Raw genomic sequence first — 17,531 nt, forward strand, 5'->3', positions numbered from 1 at the left:
CCGCATGGCTGCCTTGCCCCATTCTCGCTCTGCCCATCCCTTCCCTGCCCACGCCCCCACCTTCACCTTGCCGTGGTCCGGTGTATGTTCCAGTACCCTGGTAGTAACCACCTCGGTCTCACTGCTGGCAGTCCAGCCCCCTGGGCCCAGGCTTTGCAGTGCCCAGTCATGAGAGGGACAGCAGGGTCACCATACAGGGTATGCCCCAGGGGCCAGGGCCAAGCGTGGTATGGAAGAGACCCCCCCCACACCCTTCCTAACATCCACTCTCTCTGGTACCCCCAGGCCATACAGCTTGTCCTCTGGAGGGGCAGGACAGTCTCCAGTGTTGCTGCCTCAGTAGTTGACACAGGCCTGGCTGGGTGATCTGTGTCTGTGCCATAGACCCCCTCCCACTTCTGCGGGGGTCGCCCCTCTGACCTGGAGCCCTTCTTGAGACCCTTGTTTTCCCCACTGGGCAGCCTTTGGTAGGCCAGAGTCCAGGTGGCCTTCCCCCAGGAGGCAGGCTCCACCCTAGATGTTTCATCTCTGACAGGTTGATAACCAGTGCCGAGTGCCTTTAAGACAGAGTCGCTTTCAGTTCTCATTTCTTTTAAAATCAGCAGCAAAACAAGAACCTCGGTAATGAATCCAGTCTAGGTTTTGTCTTTATTCCAGTGTGGTTTGTAGGATGTTTTTTTTTTTTCTATGGATGGCAACATTGTATGTGTGCCTTCAGCCTTGGAGATGGCTGGGTGGAGGGACCCAGTGCCTTTACAGCAGGCAGGGTGGCAGGGGTGGGTACGTGTGGGACAGTGGTTAGATCTTTGGTGGCCGAGGAAGACAAGGGTGGCTGCAGGTACAAGTCTCCTTCCCCAAGATCTAGATGTCCAGCCCGGACTGCCCCCTTCTAGCACGGTCACCTGCTTGCAGCTGAGCACCTTTTGGTCCCTCCGCCCTCCCTGCTGACCACACATAATCCAGGGCTCTTGGTACACCTGAAGTAGATGCAGGGGCCAGGCCAACAGGGGACGCCAGGATGCTGACCACCAAAAGGACAGTGCCCCTCAGTGTGACTGCAGACGGCCTTGCTGGAACTCCCAAGATTTACCGCATTTTCACACATCACTTTCTGTTGTGACACAACAGCAACTTTCCTTTCAGTATAAAACACTTTCCACTTAAGTTTATTTAAGTACAAAGAGTGAGTCAATACAAAGAAAAATAGAAGTAGCCACACTGGACCACAACTACCTCTGGAGAATTCCATGGACAGAGGAGCCTGGCGGGCTATAGTCCATGGGGTCGCAAAGAGTTGGACACGACCAAGAGGCTTGCAAGCCTCTCTGCGAGCCTGGGGTAAGCCCCACAGGCCAGTCCTCCAGACCCCTGGGCCTCAGTCGCTGTCGTGCCTGCGCTTCTTGCAGCAAGCTGAAGAGTCAGAGTCATGCCTAGTGAGACCGCGAGATGCCTGGGGTGAGGGGCTCGGCCTGCCAAGCACAGCCTCATCTCCACCCCCAGGCAGCTGCACCTACTGGGTGGGAGCAGGGGGCAGTGAGGGATCCAGCCTTCTCCCATGCTCCTTTTCTTTCTTTCTCTTCTCTTTCTTGTGCCTCTTCTTTTTCTTCTCTTTCCTGCTCTTCCTGTGGCTTTCAGGACTACAGGGGAAGGTGCGTGAGTGCTAGAAGCCTCTAGGGCTTTGGGGGGTATAGACCACAGTAGCCACTGACCATGTGTAGCCATTTCAACGTCAAGTCACTAAGAATAACTCAGCACCATGTGTGGCCAGCGGCTACCGTGAGCAGCACAGACACGACTACGCAAAAGGTCTGCAGGACAGCACCTACCTGACAATCTCATAGCTGCTCCCAGCCCTCCCACCGGGATGCCCCTGCACTCTTGGGGCCAAGTGCTGACACCCTCCAGTGCCCCTGACCCTGCTGCAGGTTGGTGGGCAGCCAGGAGCTTTCCCTAGGGCTCACTGCACCCCAAGGCTCCTCAGAAGAAAAAGTGGGCTGGAGCTGGGAACCTGACTGGAGAAGCAGCCAACATGCTGAGAGAAAGCAGTTCTGTGCCCTGGGGGGGGCTTACCCCGGCTCCACCTTCTCCTCTGACCGAGGCTTCTTCTTGGCCAAAGCCAAGGAGGTCCCTGGCCGACTGCTCTCCACGCGGTGGTGCTGCCAAGAAATGCCACTCTGGGGGCGTGCAGGGTGCCGCGGCATACCGACAGGGAAGAACCAGCCAGAAGCTGGGAGGGCCTCCCCAAGGGGAGACGGCCTGCCTCGTGGCCCTCAACTGGAAGAGGCGCTCAGACCGACTCCCACCCCACCATGAGATCCCAGCAAATTTGGGAGTAATTACCGTAAATACCGAAAGCCCCAGCTTAGCGGCCTCTTTGTCTTCCCGGGACAGCGCCACTCGCCCTACAGAGCCACTGCGGGGGCGTGGGTAAAATACTCTATGGTGAAACATCCCCACGACAAGGGCCACCCCCCATCCCAGGCCTCCCTAGAGAAGTGGTTGGCCTAGATGACCCGTACTGATTTCCACCTTAGGCAGCTGACAGTGCCAAGCCCCAAGAAGCCACGCCCTCGAGATTTCTGGGGCTCCCGAGGACCCCCGGCCCCGCACCTGGAGCTCCCCAGACCCAGAAGCCGGTCCACTCCTTTCTCGGGGTCACCACCTTCCCGCTTACAAACTTCGACAAAATCCTGTGGAGGGGAGTGCAAGTGCTCGCTGGAGAGCGGGATCAGGCCCCTCCCCAACCCAGCCCCACCCTCCAAAAGAGCCCATCTCACCTCCTTGCTCAGGCCGGTGGGTTGCTTCTTTACGTTCTTGTAGCCCCTGCGGGGGCCGCGCGTGAGCTTCAGAGAGCGGCGAGCCTCGCCTCGCCTCCTCCCCCAGCCACGCCGCGATACCACCCACCCAGAAGTAACACCCCCTCCCCGCCAAACTGCCTCCCCACTCAAGCTCCCGAGGCACTCACAGCGCTGCCATGAGCGCCTCCTGTTCCGCCTGCCTCACAGCCGCCAATTCCTGCTCCCGGCTCAGCCCAGCGCTGTTCGCCCGGCCCTTGGCGTACCAAGTGAGGTCACGGCCCTTCTGCCAGCGGCCCACCGGGGCCATCAGCGAGTTGCCTGCGGGAACAGAACGCCAAGCCCTCCGCACGGCCCGCGGCTCGGCGAACCCACAGCCAGCGAGCCCCGGGTCCCTGCGCCCCACTCACCCAGGTAGTTCTCCCTCTGCTTGTCAGTCTTCACATCCTCCCAGCTGAACTGGTCCTGCCCGCCGCGCACGCCGCCCCGGCTGGAGCCGAACATTGTGGTAAAGTGCAGCCCTCTCCCCGGGATTCCGGTACCAAGGCCCTACAGGTCCCAGCTCCCGCTCCCCCGTCGCACACGGTGACGTCACGTCCGCGCCACCCCTGCGCGCTTGCGCACTGTCCCTCCGCCCCCCCCCGCCGCCGCGTCCTAGCCAGAGCGCCTGCGCACTGAGGCGACACGGCATCTGCACTAGCGAAAGGTGCAGCGGTTGTACCTGAGAGTCGCGCTGCCACGACCGACGTTTATAAATCATATTATGTGGGTGACGCCCCAGAGCCACAGTTCCCTTTGCGTGCCGTGTTCCCGGGGCTGTGCTGGAGGAGGGGTAGGCACCAGAGAGACAACGACTGAAGGCTTCCAACTACAGCTGCTGGAGGTGTCTTATCAGGTAGCCGGCTGCCCGGGACACAGGAGGGCGGCCAAGGTCAGGTCGTGCCTGCCACGCTCGGCCTCCGCCCTCGGGGGTCCAGCTGTATCTAGTTCCCGAGGAAGCAGGCAAGCAAGCCGCATTGCATTCATTCCCCAGACAGCGCAGAGAATGCCTCAGTCACCCCCAAGGTGTTGGCAGTCACTGCTAATGGGTCAGCATCCGAACTAAACTGAGCTAGTTGGTGGTCAAGTGCAATTCTGTTTACCATCACAGCAGACCAGATTAGACTCAATGATGACAATTCTAGTGAGTGGGGGCGTGCCACTCCACTAGCCAACCCCTGAACTGAATCCGTAGGGTGAATGAATGTTTTCTGAGGGATTTACAACGAAGTGTCAAGAGTGTTATCTGAATGTCCTTTGTATTGATCTTTTCACAAGATACAGCTTCGTCAACTCATGATTTAGACATTTACCCCTCCCTGCTTCACAGCATTCCCTAGGACACAGCAGCTTCCAGGCACCATCACTTTTTGCTCCAAAACTGCTTGTACTGCTCCACATCAAAGTCATCACCAAGCTCTGGCTCCTCCTCCTCTTTGAGCTGGCCCTCTCGTTTTCGGAATCGTGCACGTCTCTCCTCTGGGGACAAGGAGTCCAGGTCCAGAGGCATCTGTGGGGAGGAAGGGGTGTGTACGTGGCTCAGGTGGAGGGCAGGATGCGCTCCAGGGTCCCCACTTCACCTTGTTATCATCTACCATAGTTTAGGTTTTATGTGTTCTGTGGGTTTTCTCTCACTTCAAAATTTTCATTAAAAAAAAAAAACAAAAACTTTTCTGCTTGTTTTCATTTCACTTACCGTTTTTTCAACCATACAGCTCATTGCTTTCTTACCTTGGTCTGTGGAGTACACTCCAGGTCACTTTCTTCCCTCTCCTCAACCAAAAATTCTGACCCATGACTCACTCCCCTCCCAGTCCAGCGACGGTGGGTTCTAAGCCAACGAGCTCCTGGAGGAGTAGTTTCTACAGGCTTGGTCCTCCAGGACCTGATCCTAGGGAGTGTCGGGAAGGAAGCTTACTGTGAGCATCCGACGCGGTTCCGGATAGCGGATGTGGATGGTGGAACCATCCTGCTTGACCAGGAGAACAGGGTAGAGGCGTGCGTAGGTCTGCCGGTGCACTCGAGTGAGCGAGGCTCTGTTGCAGTCAGCCCGCCAAGAGGATGTATACAGGTGGCGGCAGCTCTCAGGGGCAGCCCTTGTCATCCCACGCTGCCAGAGCAGGCTGCAGACACACGTGTGCTCGTCAGTGGCTGGTGCCAGGGCCAGAGTGGCCACACAGCCCAGCTCCTGTGGAGGCACGCGGCAACGCACACCAGGGCAGGATGTGGTCAGGGCAGCTCCACTCCACATCCAGAACCCTGGTGGGTCTCTGGTGAGGCCTGACCCCATGGCTAGGGTGCTGGACTATAGCACTGAATGGGAAGCTGACTTACAGGGGACGGCAAACCTGGTGTTGTGAAGTGTCCATTTGAGTCCACCCCGTCCCCACTCATACGTTGAAGCCCTAACCCCAGTGAGATGGTGTCAGGAAGTGGGACCTTTGGATGGTGATTAGGGTTAGATGATGGTGGGGTCCCCACAGTATGATTGGTGCCCTTATAAGAAGAGACCAGAGAGCTAACTCTCTCCATATGAGGACACCACCACAAGGCAGCCATCTCTGAACCGGGAACCTGGTTCACCAGAACCGTGCTGGCACCCTAATCTCAGATTTCCAGTTTTCATAAGCTGCCTGTCTGTGGTGTTCTGCTACGTTAGCCCAAGCCGACTGAGACACCCAGTCCACTTGGCTTCTTAGTGTGATGGGCACAAAGCTCTTTTGCACACAGCAGAGCGCATGCTCTAAGGTGACAGACTAGGGCCTATTCATACCCCACTCAACCCAGCTATGTGAGGCCATTTGTCTCATCCACTTAGGACCTGGATTTCCATGTCCTACCCTTGCCCTGTGACACCCGTCCCCACACACAGAGTCCCTTCCAGCCTGCTTTCATACAAACTTGAATTCTGAACCGCAGACTGTGCCTCAATCCATCTGTTTCCTGATATTCACATCAATTCAGTAGCTCCCACCAGACTTTCAGGCCTTCTCTCTACACAAAGCAGCCACAGGCCTTGCACAGCCACAGTATGGCAGCCTCTGCTTTGATTGCGGTCCCCGCCACCCCACTGCAATTTCCAGCTGACACCTCAGACTGATGGCCCCTTTCTTCCACTAGTATGATGGCCTGGGGTGAGAGAACTGCATCTTACTTGCTATGAAGTCCCAGACCCTCCCTAGCTGAGTGCTCAGTAAATTCTGGCAAAATCCTCCAGAAGTGCAAGATGGGAGAAAGAAGTGGGTGAACTCCAGCACCAGAGGAACCCAGTGAGTCGGGCAGGGCCTGTACCTAAGCAACACCACGGAGCTCAGGGCACAGGCACTCCAGACAATCTGGGGTTGGTGATTCAGGAGGCTCCTGGAAGGGGCAGGAACCAACCCTTGAGTGGAAAGAGTGAATGCTTTCCCACCGGAACAGTAGCTGCAGTTTCAACATGAACCTTTTCCAGCACAAGGGCCCTCCTCGAAATGCTGCAACCAAGTCCCTTCCCCTTCTTCCTACTAACCCACAGCTCAGGTGCTACATCCCTCTTCCTAGGTTCCACAGAAACAATTTAAAACCTGAATTCATTCTCTCCTCCATCAGCACTCACTTGGGGAGATTTGCAGATGGGGAGGCAGTTCTGATGGGAAGAGCAGGAAGGACATGGTCTTCTCCAGGGATGGCCTGCAGGCTCTGAATAGGACAGTGGCCACATCAGTTTGGTGCCAGGTACTCACAAGTCACGTCCATTCCTCCTTCAACACTGTTAAGGTGTCCATACATATGTGGTGGCGGTGATTTAGTCATTAAGTCATGTCCAACTCTTGCCACCCCAGGGACTATAGCTGGTCAGACTCCTCTGCCCATGGGATTTCCCAGGCAAGAATACCGGAGTGGGTTGCCATTTCCTTCTCCAGGGGATCTTCCCAACCCAGCAATCAAACCTGGGTCTCCTGCACTGCAGACAGATTCTTTACTGACTGAAAGTGAAAGTGAAGTTGCTCAGTCCAGTCCGACTCTTTGAGACCCCATGGACTGTATCTTACCAGGCTCCTCTGTCCATGGAATTTTCCAGGCAAGAGTACTGGAGTGGGTTGCCATTTCCGTCTCCAGGGGATCTTCCCGACACAGGGATTGAACCCGGATCTCCCGCACTGCAGGCAGACGCTTTACCCTCTGAGCCACCAGGGAAACCCCCACACATATGTACTTGTATGTATTTCTCCAGATAAGACACGCTGGCTCTGGAGGCTTTTACTAAGCCTGCAAAGCCTAAGGCTGTTGAGCCTCTTCGGGTGGCCCCATTACAAGAGTCCCCAAGGGCCTGGAAGTCCATGCTTACCGAAGCAGGCTGCCCTTGGCCGCCATTCCTCCTGAGAGTGCCTGCAGCACCTGAAGGCCTAGGGTCATTCACTGGCTCAGTGTGCAACTGCTAGGCAAGGAAATAAAAGATCTTTTTAAAAGACAGGCCTTTCCACCTAATCGGTTCTCAACAAATCCCAGGCAAGAACAAAGCCATCTCGGACAGACTTTACCAGTCAGTGCAAGTGTTGCCCAAACAATCTATGAGGCTTTCGGCCCTCACCTGGCATTAGAATTATCTGTGGAACGTCTCTGATCTGCAGGTGCCTCAGTTCTACCCCCAAACACTTTGATTCAGTAAACTGTCTGCAGCAGGGCCTGGGCCCATTCTGGCGGGTTACTGAGTCAGACAAGTCACTCTGAGGATGGAATGCAACGTAAACGGTGACGACTAGCTCACACCTGTTTTCCAAGGTCATTTCATTCTCACAAAATCCAGCGAGGTAAGGATTACCAAAGAGCAGCCGCGGCTTCCTAAGCCCTGACTCCCAGGGAAGCTGAGGTTTCCGCGGTGATAAACCAGTTGCTTCAAATGTCGAATACCTGATGTCTCGAACATTAAGACCCCAGGAAAAGAGCCCTCCCTGTCGAGATTGCCTGCAGGCTTCCTTCCGCCTTAGGAGATGACTCAACAGGAAACCGCAACGCTATAAACCTCCCAAGTGATAGCCTCAAGGGCGACTAGCGGCAGGGCCCGGACCCTCCCTTGAAGGAAGCCCTCCAAGCCCGCGCGACGCGACGCCTTTCCGGCACCAACTTGCCACCCACCCTCACCGGCTCCGGAGAGACCTCGAGAACCAGCGGCTCGGCCGCCACAGGGCAGCGGGTACAGGACTGGCCAGAAGTGAGTACACAAACAAGGTAAACGCAGTTTTCACTCCTCGTGTGGCTTCGCCCCGACGTCATCCGCGGGCGCAGGGTGTCGCGGCGCTGACGTACGGCCTCCCAAGGCGCGCCGAGGCCGGCGCGGCTCTGACTTACTTGCCCGCTGGCTCAGGCGGGCCTGGCGCGGCGGTGACGTACGCCTCTGAGGGGCGGAGAGAGGCCGGCGCGGCGCGGCGCTGTGACGTATGTCCGCCCGGGCGGCGGCGACGGCGGCCCTTCATGCTGCGGCGCCCGCTGGCCGGGCTGGCAGCGGCCGCCCTTGGCCGGGCCCTCTGGGACGGTGAGTGGCGGCCCCTCACAGCGGGACGGAGTTCTGGGCGCGCGCAGACCGCAGGAGGGTCCAGGCCCGTGTGTCACGGTCTGAACGCGCGGCAGAGAGGCGGGACCGCCGCTACTCGCGTGCGAGGCGCCACCGGAGCCCGTGCTGAGCGCGGGTGTCGTGGGTCTCCTTCAGGGACTCGTGGGGTTGTGCTCGTGAATTCTGTCATTTCGCCAGCCGCCGAAACTGCCCTCGGCGTCCCTCAGTGGTACCCAGAGCTCTGTTTCAGGAGAAGCAAAGCGGAGGGAGACGAGAATAGGGTCGTCTTTTCATGGAGTTAAATTCAGGGAGGCTTCCCTTCACTTTGAAGTTTTATCCAGGGTGTCTCTGTGTTAGAATTGCCTTCGGTAGTTATTTTTACTTGGACAATTTAAAAACTGGTTCCCCGTATCAGTCCTCAAAATATAAGAGGAAACTGATTCTGACATTAGATGCTCCAAACAGTTTGTAAAACCCGCAGTCTGAGGACTTCATGCTAGACGCTTTGTGGACCCTGCAGGATGCGGAGGGGCAAAGAGGGAAAAGCAGCTTGACACTCTTCTCCAAGGAGGGCCACAGAACAAAGCCCAAAACGCTAGGAGATCAGGGTTTTGAAGGCCCTTAGGTTGCCCCTGGTATGGCAGAGTCACCAAAGTCCCGATTAGCTCACCTGGCCTGTAGAAATATGTAGTCTACACCGCGCTTAAGGGAAATCCTCCCAGTAGTCCAGCTCTGGCGCTATGTTTGGTTCCCACCGCAGATTGCAAACCCAGGGCAGGGTCCTAAGTGGGCACAGCTGACTGCTCCAAGGACTCCCAGACAGAAGGGCCCCTGGGACTGCCGCAGTTTCTTGGCCAGCCCCACAACCTAGCACCGTTGGACATTGCAGATTTGGGCACTTCCATACAGGAGCAGATTGTTGGTGGCAGGCCTTTCTGACATGACATGGGCATGGAAGTTGGGGTTCAGCTTCCCTGGAGACAAGACACCGCAAGTCTTAGGTTGCTGGAGCTGCTTAGCTGCTTTTTTTTTTTTAGACATTCTTTTAGAAATAGTGAAGGGGAATAAGCCTCCTTTGCCCAGGTGCTCGTTTGAGGAGGAGCAGTGAGGTATGCCACCTCGCTTGTTTTGACTGCCTTTCATAGGGGTGGGTGGAGAAGGCAATGGCACCCCACTCCAGTACTCTTGCCTGGAAAAATCCCATGGGTGGAGGAGCCTGGTGGGCTGCAGTCCATGGGGTCACTAAGAGTCGGACACGACTGAGCGACTTCATTTTCACTTTTTACTTTCATGCATTGGAGAAGGAAATGGTAACCCACTGCAGTGTTCTTGCCTGGTGGGCTGCCGTCTATTGGGGCGCACAGAGTCGGACACGACTGAAGTGACTTAGCAGCAGCAGCAGCAGCAGCGTAGGGGTAAGGGAGGTGGAAGCTGAGGTGAATGTTGGCCAGTGTGAGATGGGGCCAACCAGGACAGGAGGAGGAAGCCCAGATGTGCTTTTCATGGCTATCACTCATGCATGAGTCCCATGCGAGTGCCCCTTGGTGGCGTGCCTGCCCAAGTGTGGGCTTTTCTGTCATTCGCCTCCCACACCATGACTTGTGAAGTGTGTTAGTCACTCAGTCATGTGGAACTCTTTGTGACCCCATGGACTGTAGTTCAGCAGGCTCCTCTGTCCATACAGTTCTTCAGGCAAGAATACTGGAGGGGGTTGCCATTTCCTCCTCCGGGGCTCTTCCCCACCCAGGGATCAAACTTGGGTCTCCTGCATTGCAGTCAGATTCTTAATTGCCTGAGCCACCAGGGAAGCCCGTACGACTTGTGAGGGACCCAGGAAAACCTTTACCACTAAGAGGAATGTGTGTGGGGGCGTGGCTTCGTGTCTTATCGTTAACAAGTTGAATTTCCTGCCACATGAATGCTCACTCTGTTCTCCTCTTGTAAGGATTGCACACACTTGCCTGCACACACCAGGCCAGCTTGTAATCTGAGTTGGTGCCACACCTGTGCCAGGTGTAGTTTGCCTGGGCTTTCCTTTAGATTCTGAGAACACACTGACCCAGCCTTTGTCTGGAACTGGGAAGATCAGAAGTTTCTTTGAGTAGTAAGTAGATTCTGGGAGTTCTAAAATTGTACATTGTACACCAAGGGCACTCCCTTGGTGTGCCCAGCCATGGTTTCCTCTAGGTTCCTCTCTGATCCTGTGTGTGCTGGGCCTTGATTCTCCCTGGTCCCTGGCTGATCCTTTCTTCCCCTTCTGTGAGAGTGAACCCACTCCACCCAGAAAGGGTCGGGCTTCTTCCTGCTCCATGGTTTGTATGTCCTGGACCCCTTTCCCGCTCAAGCACCGTCTACCTTCCCTTAGGGCTAGAACTGAGGCTCTCACATGAGACTGAATCTCGATTCTTCTCGATGGAGAGAGACCCAGGTGCAGCTGTGTAGTGCCATGGCAGGCCTGAGTCCTCTGCAGCGTGTGCTTCTTGCCACAGGGTGGCTTCTTGCTTCTTCCCTGAGAGGGCCAAGCTTCCTCCATGCAAGGCGTGGTCCCTACTGTGAGAAGAAGTAAGAAGGAAACTGCTGGCTCTCCCACTTCAAATCAGGTTCTTGAAGGTGAAGTGTTTTTTGAAGGTCACTGGGCCAGGACATGTCCCATCCCTGGAGCGCCTGAGGCCACGGCCAGAGTAGTTCTTCCGCCCCACACAGCCTGTTTGGGGGATGGGGCGTGGCCAGCCGTCCTGACCCAGATGAGCACAGGTCTAGAGTGCTGGTAGGGTTTGACTCTCCCTTCTCTCTGTCCCCAGAGGGCTGTGCCTTGACTGAGGCTCTCACAGGGGAGAGAGGTGGTGGCTGTGCCCCGACCTTGGGACAGGACTGGAAATTGGGTGGAAGCAGAAGGGAGAGCAAGCCTCCCGGGGCTGCCTGAGAAGCTCCTTGCAAAAAGAGCATTCCAGAACACACAGGCTTGTACCAGCAATTCCTACAGAAATTGCCTCCCTCATCCTTATTGGTGTCCTCGTGAAAATTTCCATTATCTTGCCAGGAAGCTGGAGTTTGGAATTGTGAAACAGTCAAGGAGTAGAGGCTCCAGAACGTTCCTGACTGCCAGTCAGTTCTACCAGGAGATGGGGCCAGAATCAGTCTCGGGGGTCTGGGGCGCTTGGTCCCTGGGACCGAGAGGCCTTGAGCTTGGTCCCCCACTGAGTGTGCCCTGTCGAAGCAGGCTTTCAGGAGCACTCTGGTCACCGTGGTCACTGGGTGGGGCCCAGCACTCAGCAGTTCTGCAGGGCTTGGCCAATCTGATGGGGTCTGTGTGGTTCGAAGCTTTGTGGTGAAAGGAGACGGCCTCGGGGAGGAACCCCACACGAGGAAAGACTACAGAGAGGCACAGACGAGCTTGGCCGGCTAGGTCCCACTGACCTCGAGGCAGTGGTGCTGGGTGTTCGCCCAAGCCCCTGTGCCCAGTAGTGTAGCCTTTGAAGAAGAGCACATGAGTGACAGCTCTGAGGAGGCCTGGGGCCTGGGCTTGAGGGGCAGGTGGGGACTCGGGAGGACACCCTGTGAGGGATAGCTGGCAGGGCGCAGTGATGACTCGGACCCACGCAGGCAGTGAGTGTCGCAGCCATCAGCCAGGCCCCCCGGGTGTGTGTACGTGCCTGCTGCTCCCTGCCCGTGGTGGTTGGGCTGGGGGGTGGGAGGTCTCAGCGGGATGCAGGGGCTGTGTGCCTGCCCCCAGAGTTCCCACATGGGATATAAAGCCAGATGGAAGCCAGGGTTACCAGGTGAGACCATGAGGAAGCCTTGTGCACAGCGTGGCCCATGAGGGCTTAGGCGCTGGGACTTCCATGTGTAGTAATTGGTCCTGATTGAAGACATGGCTTCCCTGTGTAGTTTTCCAGTGTTCAGATGTTAGAGCTTGTGACCACAACATCTAGCCATGGCCGCATGCATAGGAAGCAGAGCAGGAACTGCCAGGGGAGCGAGTTAGGGTGCCTGTGTGCTGGCCTGGAGCACAGAGCAGGAAGGCGCAGCCTCTGCGTGCTGCTGGCAAGGTGTGTAGTTGCAGGCTGTGGGATGTGAGGCGGGGGGACCTGCCCAAATTGGGCGTGGGGAAAGGAGCAGAGTGTTCCCAAGGGGAATCCTCATAGGCAGGTGCGATGGGTCCTCTGCTCCCCGGAGGTGGACGCCCCAAGTTGGGTCCAGAAGGTGCCAGCTGCACCCACCGAGTGGAACATTTGCCGCTGTGAGCGAGGCCCCGGGAGGCTTTCTGGCCCACCTCTTGTGAGAACTGGCCTGTGTCCACTGTGGTGGTACCCCTGCCCTGGGGAAACTCACATCCCTGTGGTGCCAGTGTGCTGCTGGGGCCTGGGAAGACCTAGGATGCTGAGCGGCCACAGCTGCCCCTGCTTGTGAGGCTGGGAGGGACGTGTGTGCAGTGGTGACTTGGCACAATCCAGGGGCCAGCCAGTGGGTGACAGACCCCAGCCTCCATACTCCCTTTCCAGGGCCCCTCTAGAAGCAGCAACCTTGCTCAGGGACCTAGTGACCCCCAGTATCTCCTCTGCCCTCCGATATCCCTCCCCCATAACTTGCCTAGCACCCTGGTCACTCAGCATCTAGAAAGTCAGGACAGACCCAGGGAGGTGGGCTGGGCTGCCCACAGGACATTCGTTCTGCAAAGGAAGGGACTTTATGAAGGGCAGTGTGAGGCAGAAGTGAGACCTTCCGTTGCACCAGTCCTTAGGATAGCAAGGGTGCTGTGCTCTCCTGGGCAGGCAACAGCAGTGGGCTTGGAGTCAGACACACAAATGCGTGGGCATTTGTATGGTGGCACTGTGGGTGGAAAATCAGGACCCCAGAAAGGAGTTGTGAGTCAGTGGGACTTGCTATTTTAAAACAATGCACTATTGGGCTTCCCTGGTGGCTCAGATGGTAAAGCGTCTGCCTGCAATGCGAGAGACCTGGGTTCAATCCCTGGGTCAGGCAGATCCCCTGGAAAAGGAAATGGCAACCCACTCCAGTATTCTTGCCTGGAAAACCCCTTGGATGGAGGAGCCTGGTGGGCTATAGTCCACGGGGTTGCAGAGTCGAACATGACCGAGCAACTTCACTTTCACTATTCTAATAGGAAACTTGGACGAGACAAAGGAGCTAAGAACTGGTCACTCAGAAATGACGGAGCATTGATGAGCTCCTCTGCATCCATCAGCAGGTGGTCGTGTCTGATTCCCAAGTCCTTCTTCAGGGCGTTTGCATACAGCCTGATGGTCCCAGAATAGCTATGCTTTAGCCAGATTACCCAGGTTGGCCTACATTGCAGATTAGGAAAGCAGTGCCCACCAGGGGCCCTGCTGGAGAGCTGCCCACGCAGAGTGGCCTGTTCCTCCCGGCCCTCACTGCTGGCCACTGCTGCTGCTTGGACACCTCCACACAGAGAGAGCGCTGCAGGGGCAGGCCAGCTCAACACAGGCGCGTCTGGGCTCTGCCTCCCTCTGGGGCAGTGCATAGCCTCCCAGCCCCTTAGCTTAGTGTCGGCCTTGATTCCTGTCTTCTGAGGCTCCCAGGGCACCTAACCCTCCTCAGCTCGTCTTATCACGTGGCTGGGGAGGCAGGTGCTCTTCTCTCGGGTGAGGGGCAGCGTTTCCCTCTGCTGAGCAGGTGGTGCCGGCTGCACTGGGAGGGATTTAGTGCTCAGACAGTGGGGAGCAGGCAAGGATTACCACTCTCTCATCTCTTCCAGTGCAGCCCCAAGCTGAGCACAGAGGCTACTCAGAAGGTAGGTCCTATATGAGGGGTGCAGGGTGGTTCAGTGGGGATAGAGCAGGCTAAGCTGACCCCTCCAGAACTCTTCCACTCTTCCTGCCCTCGGTGTTCTCACCTGTGGCAGGCACCTGTGTTACGAGCTGGGATGGTGATGCCCTGCTCTCCTGCTGGCTTCATGAGACCTAGGTATCACAGAGGGGCATCAGGGACCCTGGGATTAGCCCCTTGCTTTTCAATGGAAGTTCCCAGAACAGACCTTGGGTTCCACTGACCTTGACCAAGGACACCTCCGAAGTGTGGTGTCAGGAGACACAGGAATTGGGACCTGGATGTGCCCCTCCCAGGAGCCAAAGTCCAGGCTCCTTGAGAGGTAGGCTGGCAGTGGGTAGCTGGGGAGGCCACACATTTGTGGTCGGTGCGTGTGTTACCACCCACTGGGAGGCATAGGCAGGGTGTAAGCACGGCTCTGAGTGATCGTACCTCGGCTCTGCCCCATTGCTGGGTGAGTTCACTTGGACACTGCAGCCACCGCCGTATGCCATGCAGCAGGGAGCAAGGCCCTGCTGAGACTCACCTCTCCCCGTACTCCCCACAGGGATGTCAGGACCAAGGCCCGTTGTCCTGAGCGGACCCTCGGGGGCTGGGAAGAGCACCCTACTGAAGAAACTCCTGCAGGAGCATGGCAGCATCTTTGGCTTCAGCGTGTCCCGTGAGGCCCCGGGGAGGTGGGGGAGGGTCCACGAGAGACTGGGGACAGAGAGCCTTGCTAACGTGCCCTGAAGCACCGCACCCACTGCCACACACTGGGGCAGAAGCCCCCACACTGCCGATCCTAGCCTGCAGCCTCCCTTCCCACACCTCCGGATGGGCAGAGCCAGGCCGCGGGGCAGGCCCTGGGGATGGGATATGTGAGGTTCCAGGTGTCCCAAGGCCATCGCTGTTACTTATTCCTAGACACGACAAGGGACCCGAGGCCAGGAGAGGAGAACGGCAAAGGTGAGCTTGGCCAGCTGGCCCTGTGCTCCGGCACAAGACGCAAGCAGCCCGACACTCGTCAGGGGTGCCTGAGGCCTGTCTCCCGTCCGCGCCTTCTTGCAGATTACTACTTTGTGACCAGGGAGGTGATGCAGCGCGACATTGCTGCCGGAGACTTCATCGAGCACGCCGAGTTCTCAGGGAACTTGTACGGGACCAGGTGGGCGGTGCTTTGGGCCTTCCCTTCCTCTCATTCCCCCAGAGACCAGGAGTGGTGACCCAGGCAGGGGGTGTCTGTAGGCCCTGGGGGTCTCCCCTTGGCTGGGCCCCAGGTTGGGGTGTTATATCTACCGAGTGTCTGGGCACTTGGGGCCAAGGACTCAGCCCTCTAGAGGTCACGATGGAGCTTAAGTCAGAAATCTCCGGGCTGCCCACTCTGGGCCCAGCCCCGCTTGTCTCTCCCTGGCCAGGCTGCTGTGAGAAGTGGGCCAGACGACGAGCTGGTGTGCAGGGAGGACTCGGGGTCCTGGGTCTTAGGGGTCTGCAGGCTTCATGTGGCCCCTCCCCTCCAGTCAGTAGGGTAGCTTGGGAAGGGTCCCTGGCAAAACAGCAGCTGCCCCCCAACCCCAACACTACCAACCAACCAGAGCAGGGTCTCTGCTGGCTCCTCCCATCTGACTCACAAGGCCCAGGAGCAGTGTCCTGACTCAGGCAGGCAGGCCCAGGCCTGCCTCTGTGCACAGCCGGTCCCTGAGCCGCCTGGCTGGGCGAGGCGGGCACCGCCAGGACCCATCGTCCTCTGCCCCGGGTGCAGATGGGCAGAGCGGTGGGCCACTGAGGGGCGGTCCTCCCAGCGGGTAAGGAGCACATAGTACTTGGTGACCCCCGGGTGAGGGGCCAAGGCCTGCAAAGGGCAGCCAGGAGGTGAGAAAGCCCAGGGGTGTGTCCTGTAGTGCAGTGGGGGCCAGAGCATCCCTCCCCACGCAGGGCCCCCGCATGCAGGACACGGGAGGGGGGTTGCAATCACCAGCCTGGGGACGTGAGCCAGAAGGTAGTGCAGACGCTGCTGGGGGCATGATGGGCGGGTGGGACTGACTGAGGTGATGGTGGTGGTGTGGGGCTTGGGGGGAGGTGCCAGGAGAGGGAGAGGCTCTGGGCCGGGGTCTGAAGGTTGCTGCTCCCTACCAGACACACTCCCTACCACCACCCTGGACCAGCAGAGGGCCCCCTCGTGCAAGCGTTGCTCAGGGAGTGCTTCCAGAACCAGGGAGCAGATGCCAGTTAGAGTAGGCCCTTGTGGGCACCCCCAGACAGACCCAGAGTGGAGGATGGGGATGAGGTCCCACTGTGGCTCTCTGAAGCAGCGGGGGCTGCTAGGACCCGGGGCGCCCACGGCTGAGCGGCTCCCCTCCCCTCACTCCCCAGCAAGGCCGCTGTGCGGGCCGTGCAGGCCATGAACCGCATCTGCGTGCTGGACGTGGACCTGCAGGGCGTGCGCAACATCAAGAAGACTGACCTGCGGCCCATCTACATCTTCGTGCAGCCGCCCTCACTGGATGTCTTGGTGGGGACCAAGCTGGGGCGTGGGGGGCAGCTCTGCGTGCTCGGGCCTGCTGACCCCATGCTCTGTCTCAGGAGCAGCGGCTGCGGCAGCGGAACACAGAGACGGAGGAGAGCCTGGCCAAGCGCCTGGCAGCCGCCCGGGCTGACATGGAGAGCAGTGAGTGAGGGCGCCGTCACGCCGCCTCCCCTGGACCCTCCCCGCACCCCGCAGGAGGCCAGTCCCCCGCCAAGGGGCGCAGGAGGGCTGGAGCCATCACCCAGCCCCATGGTCCCTGCGAAGGGTCCCCAGACCCCCGCTCTGTTCCCAGAGCTTCCGCTGACCCTGACCCCACCCTCAGGCAAGGAGCCCGGCCTGTTTGACCTGATCATCGTCAACGACAGTCTGGACAAGGCCTACTGGGCCCTGAAGGAGGCGCTCTCCGAGGTGGGCTGGGGTGGAGGTGGGGCCTCAGACATCTGTGTGGCAAACGGGTAAAGCAGGCTGGGACAGGTGATATGGTGGCCCCAGGCCCTGGGCGAGATCTTCCTTTCCTCAGCCTCTCTTTCTCTCTGGCAGGAAATAAAGAAGGCTCAAGCCACTGGTCAGTCCTGAGGAGGCCCACCAGCTGTGTCCTCTCAGGTGGGGCCTAGGGCCTGGCACCCACGCCAATGGGCCAGAGTCTCCTGGCAGTGACTCTGCTCATCTCAGCTAGGCCCCAGAGATTGGGGTGCTGTCTATCTTCCCTCACCCCCACCGTGGTTGGAGGACCTTGTCTCTTACCCCCATTCCCCGTGTCCATTTCTGGGCTTGCTCCCCACCATGCCCTGTCAGCCCCTTACCGTGGAAGCCAGGCCAACATCCAAATAAAGAACTGCTGGGTTAGAGTGTC

At 58.1% G+C, this 17,531-nt stretch overlaps 3 protein-coding genes across 43 annotated transcripts; 1 reads left to right on the forward strand and 2 right to left on the reverse strand.

Annotated features, from left to right (window-relative positions):
- Positions 1 to 1,143: 1,143 nt before the first annotated feature.
- Positions 1,144 to 3,404, reverse strand: CUNH1orf35 (chromosome unknown C1orf35 homolog). Of its 5 annotated transcripts, XM_040241355.1 has the most exons (8): positions 3,206 to 3,400; positions 2,966 to 3,116; positions 2,778 to 2,823; positions 2,611 to 2,690; positions 2,341 to 2,413; positions 2,071 to 2,156; positions 1,515 to 1,637; positions 1,144 to 1,430 (listed from the first exon to the last, which is right to left on the reverse strand). In XM_040241355.1, exons 1-8 carry the CDS (start codon positions 3,297 to 3,299, stop codon positions 1,376 to 1,378), a joined length of 708 nt encoding a protein of 235 aa, XP_040097289.1. In that variant the 5' UTR covers positions 3,300 to 3,400; the 3' UTR covers positions 1,144 to 1,375. The 5 variants fall into 5 exon arrangements, 3 of the variants coding, with proteins under 3 accessions (XP_040097289.1, XP_040097288.1, XP_040097286.1); XM_040241354.1 differs by lacking the exon at positions 2,341 to 2,413; XM_040241352.1 differs by having other exon boundaries at positions 2,611 to 2,823.
- Positions 3,405 to 4,071: 667 nt separating this feature from the next.
- On the reverse strand, positions 4,072 to 8,195 carry MRPL55 (mitochondrial ribosomal protein L55). Of its 9 annotated transcripts, XR_005721170.1 has the most exons (5): positions 7,956 to 8,159; positions 7,162 to 7,251; positions 6,430 to 6,582; positions 4,753 to 4,957; positions 4,072 to 4,344 (listed from the first exon to the last, which is right to left on the reverse strand). XR_005721170.1 is itself a non-coding variant. In XM_040241363.1 (4 exons), the coding sequence occupies exons 2-4, from the start codon at positions 7,227 to 7,229 to the stop codon at positions 4,198 to 4,200; spliced, it is 420 nt and encodes a 139-aa protein (XP_040097297.1). In that variant the 5' UTR covers positions 7,230 to 7,251; positions 7,956 to 8,195; the 3' UTR covers positions 4,072 to 4,197. The 9 variants fall into 9 exon arrangements, 8 of the variants coding, with proteins under 8 accessions (XP_040097297.1, XP_040097296.1, XP_040097294.1 ...); XM_040241363.1 differs by lacking the exon at positions 6,430 to 6,582 and having other exon boundaries at positions 7,956 to 8,195; XM_040241362.1 differs by lacking the exons at positions 6,430 to 6,582; positions 7,956 to 8,159 and adding an exon at positions 8,163 to 8,178.
- On the forward strand, positions 7,847 to 17,531 carry GUK1 (guanylate kinase 1). Of its 29 annotated transcripts, none has more exons than XM_040241323.1 (10): positions 8,237 to 8,346; positions 14,107 to 14,137; positions 14,249 to 14,310; positions 14,720 to 14,833; positions 15,079 to 15,120; positions 15,223 to 15,319; positions 16,529 to 16,663; positions 16,735 to 16,819; positions 17,001 to 17,086; positions 17,219 to 17,531. In XM_040241323.1, the coding sequence occupies exons 1-10, from the start codon at positions 8,252 to 8,254 to the stop codon at positions 17,252 to 17,254; spliced, it is 783 nt and encodes a 260-aa protein (XP_040097257.1). In that variant the 5' UTR covers positions 8,237 to 8,251; the 3' UTR covers positions 17,255 to 17,531. The 29 variants fall into 29 exon arrangements, with proteins under 29 accessions (XP_040097284.1, XP_040097275.1, XP_040097257.1 ...); XM_040241332.1 differs by lacking the exon at positions 14,249 to 14,310 and adding an exon at positions 10,730 to 10,974 and having other exon boundaries at positions 8,260 to 8,346; positions 14,102 to 14,137; positions 16,525 to 16,663; XM_040241347.1 differs by lacking the exon at positions 14,249 to 14,310 and adding an exon at positions 9,414 to 9,473 and having other exon boundaries at positions 8,262 to 8,346; positions 14,102 to 14,137; positions 16,525 to 16,663.

The sequence above is a fragment of the Oryx dammah genome, unplaced genomic scaffold (genome assembly GCF_014754425.2).
Source record: "Oryx dammah isolate SB20612 unplaced genomic scaffold, SCBI_Odam_1.1 HiC_scaffold_5, whole genome shotgun sequence".
Classification (NCBI taxonomy): domain Eukaryota; kingdom Metazoa; phylum Chordata; class Mammalia; order Artiodactyla; family Bovidae; genus Oryx; species Oryx dammah.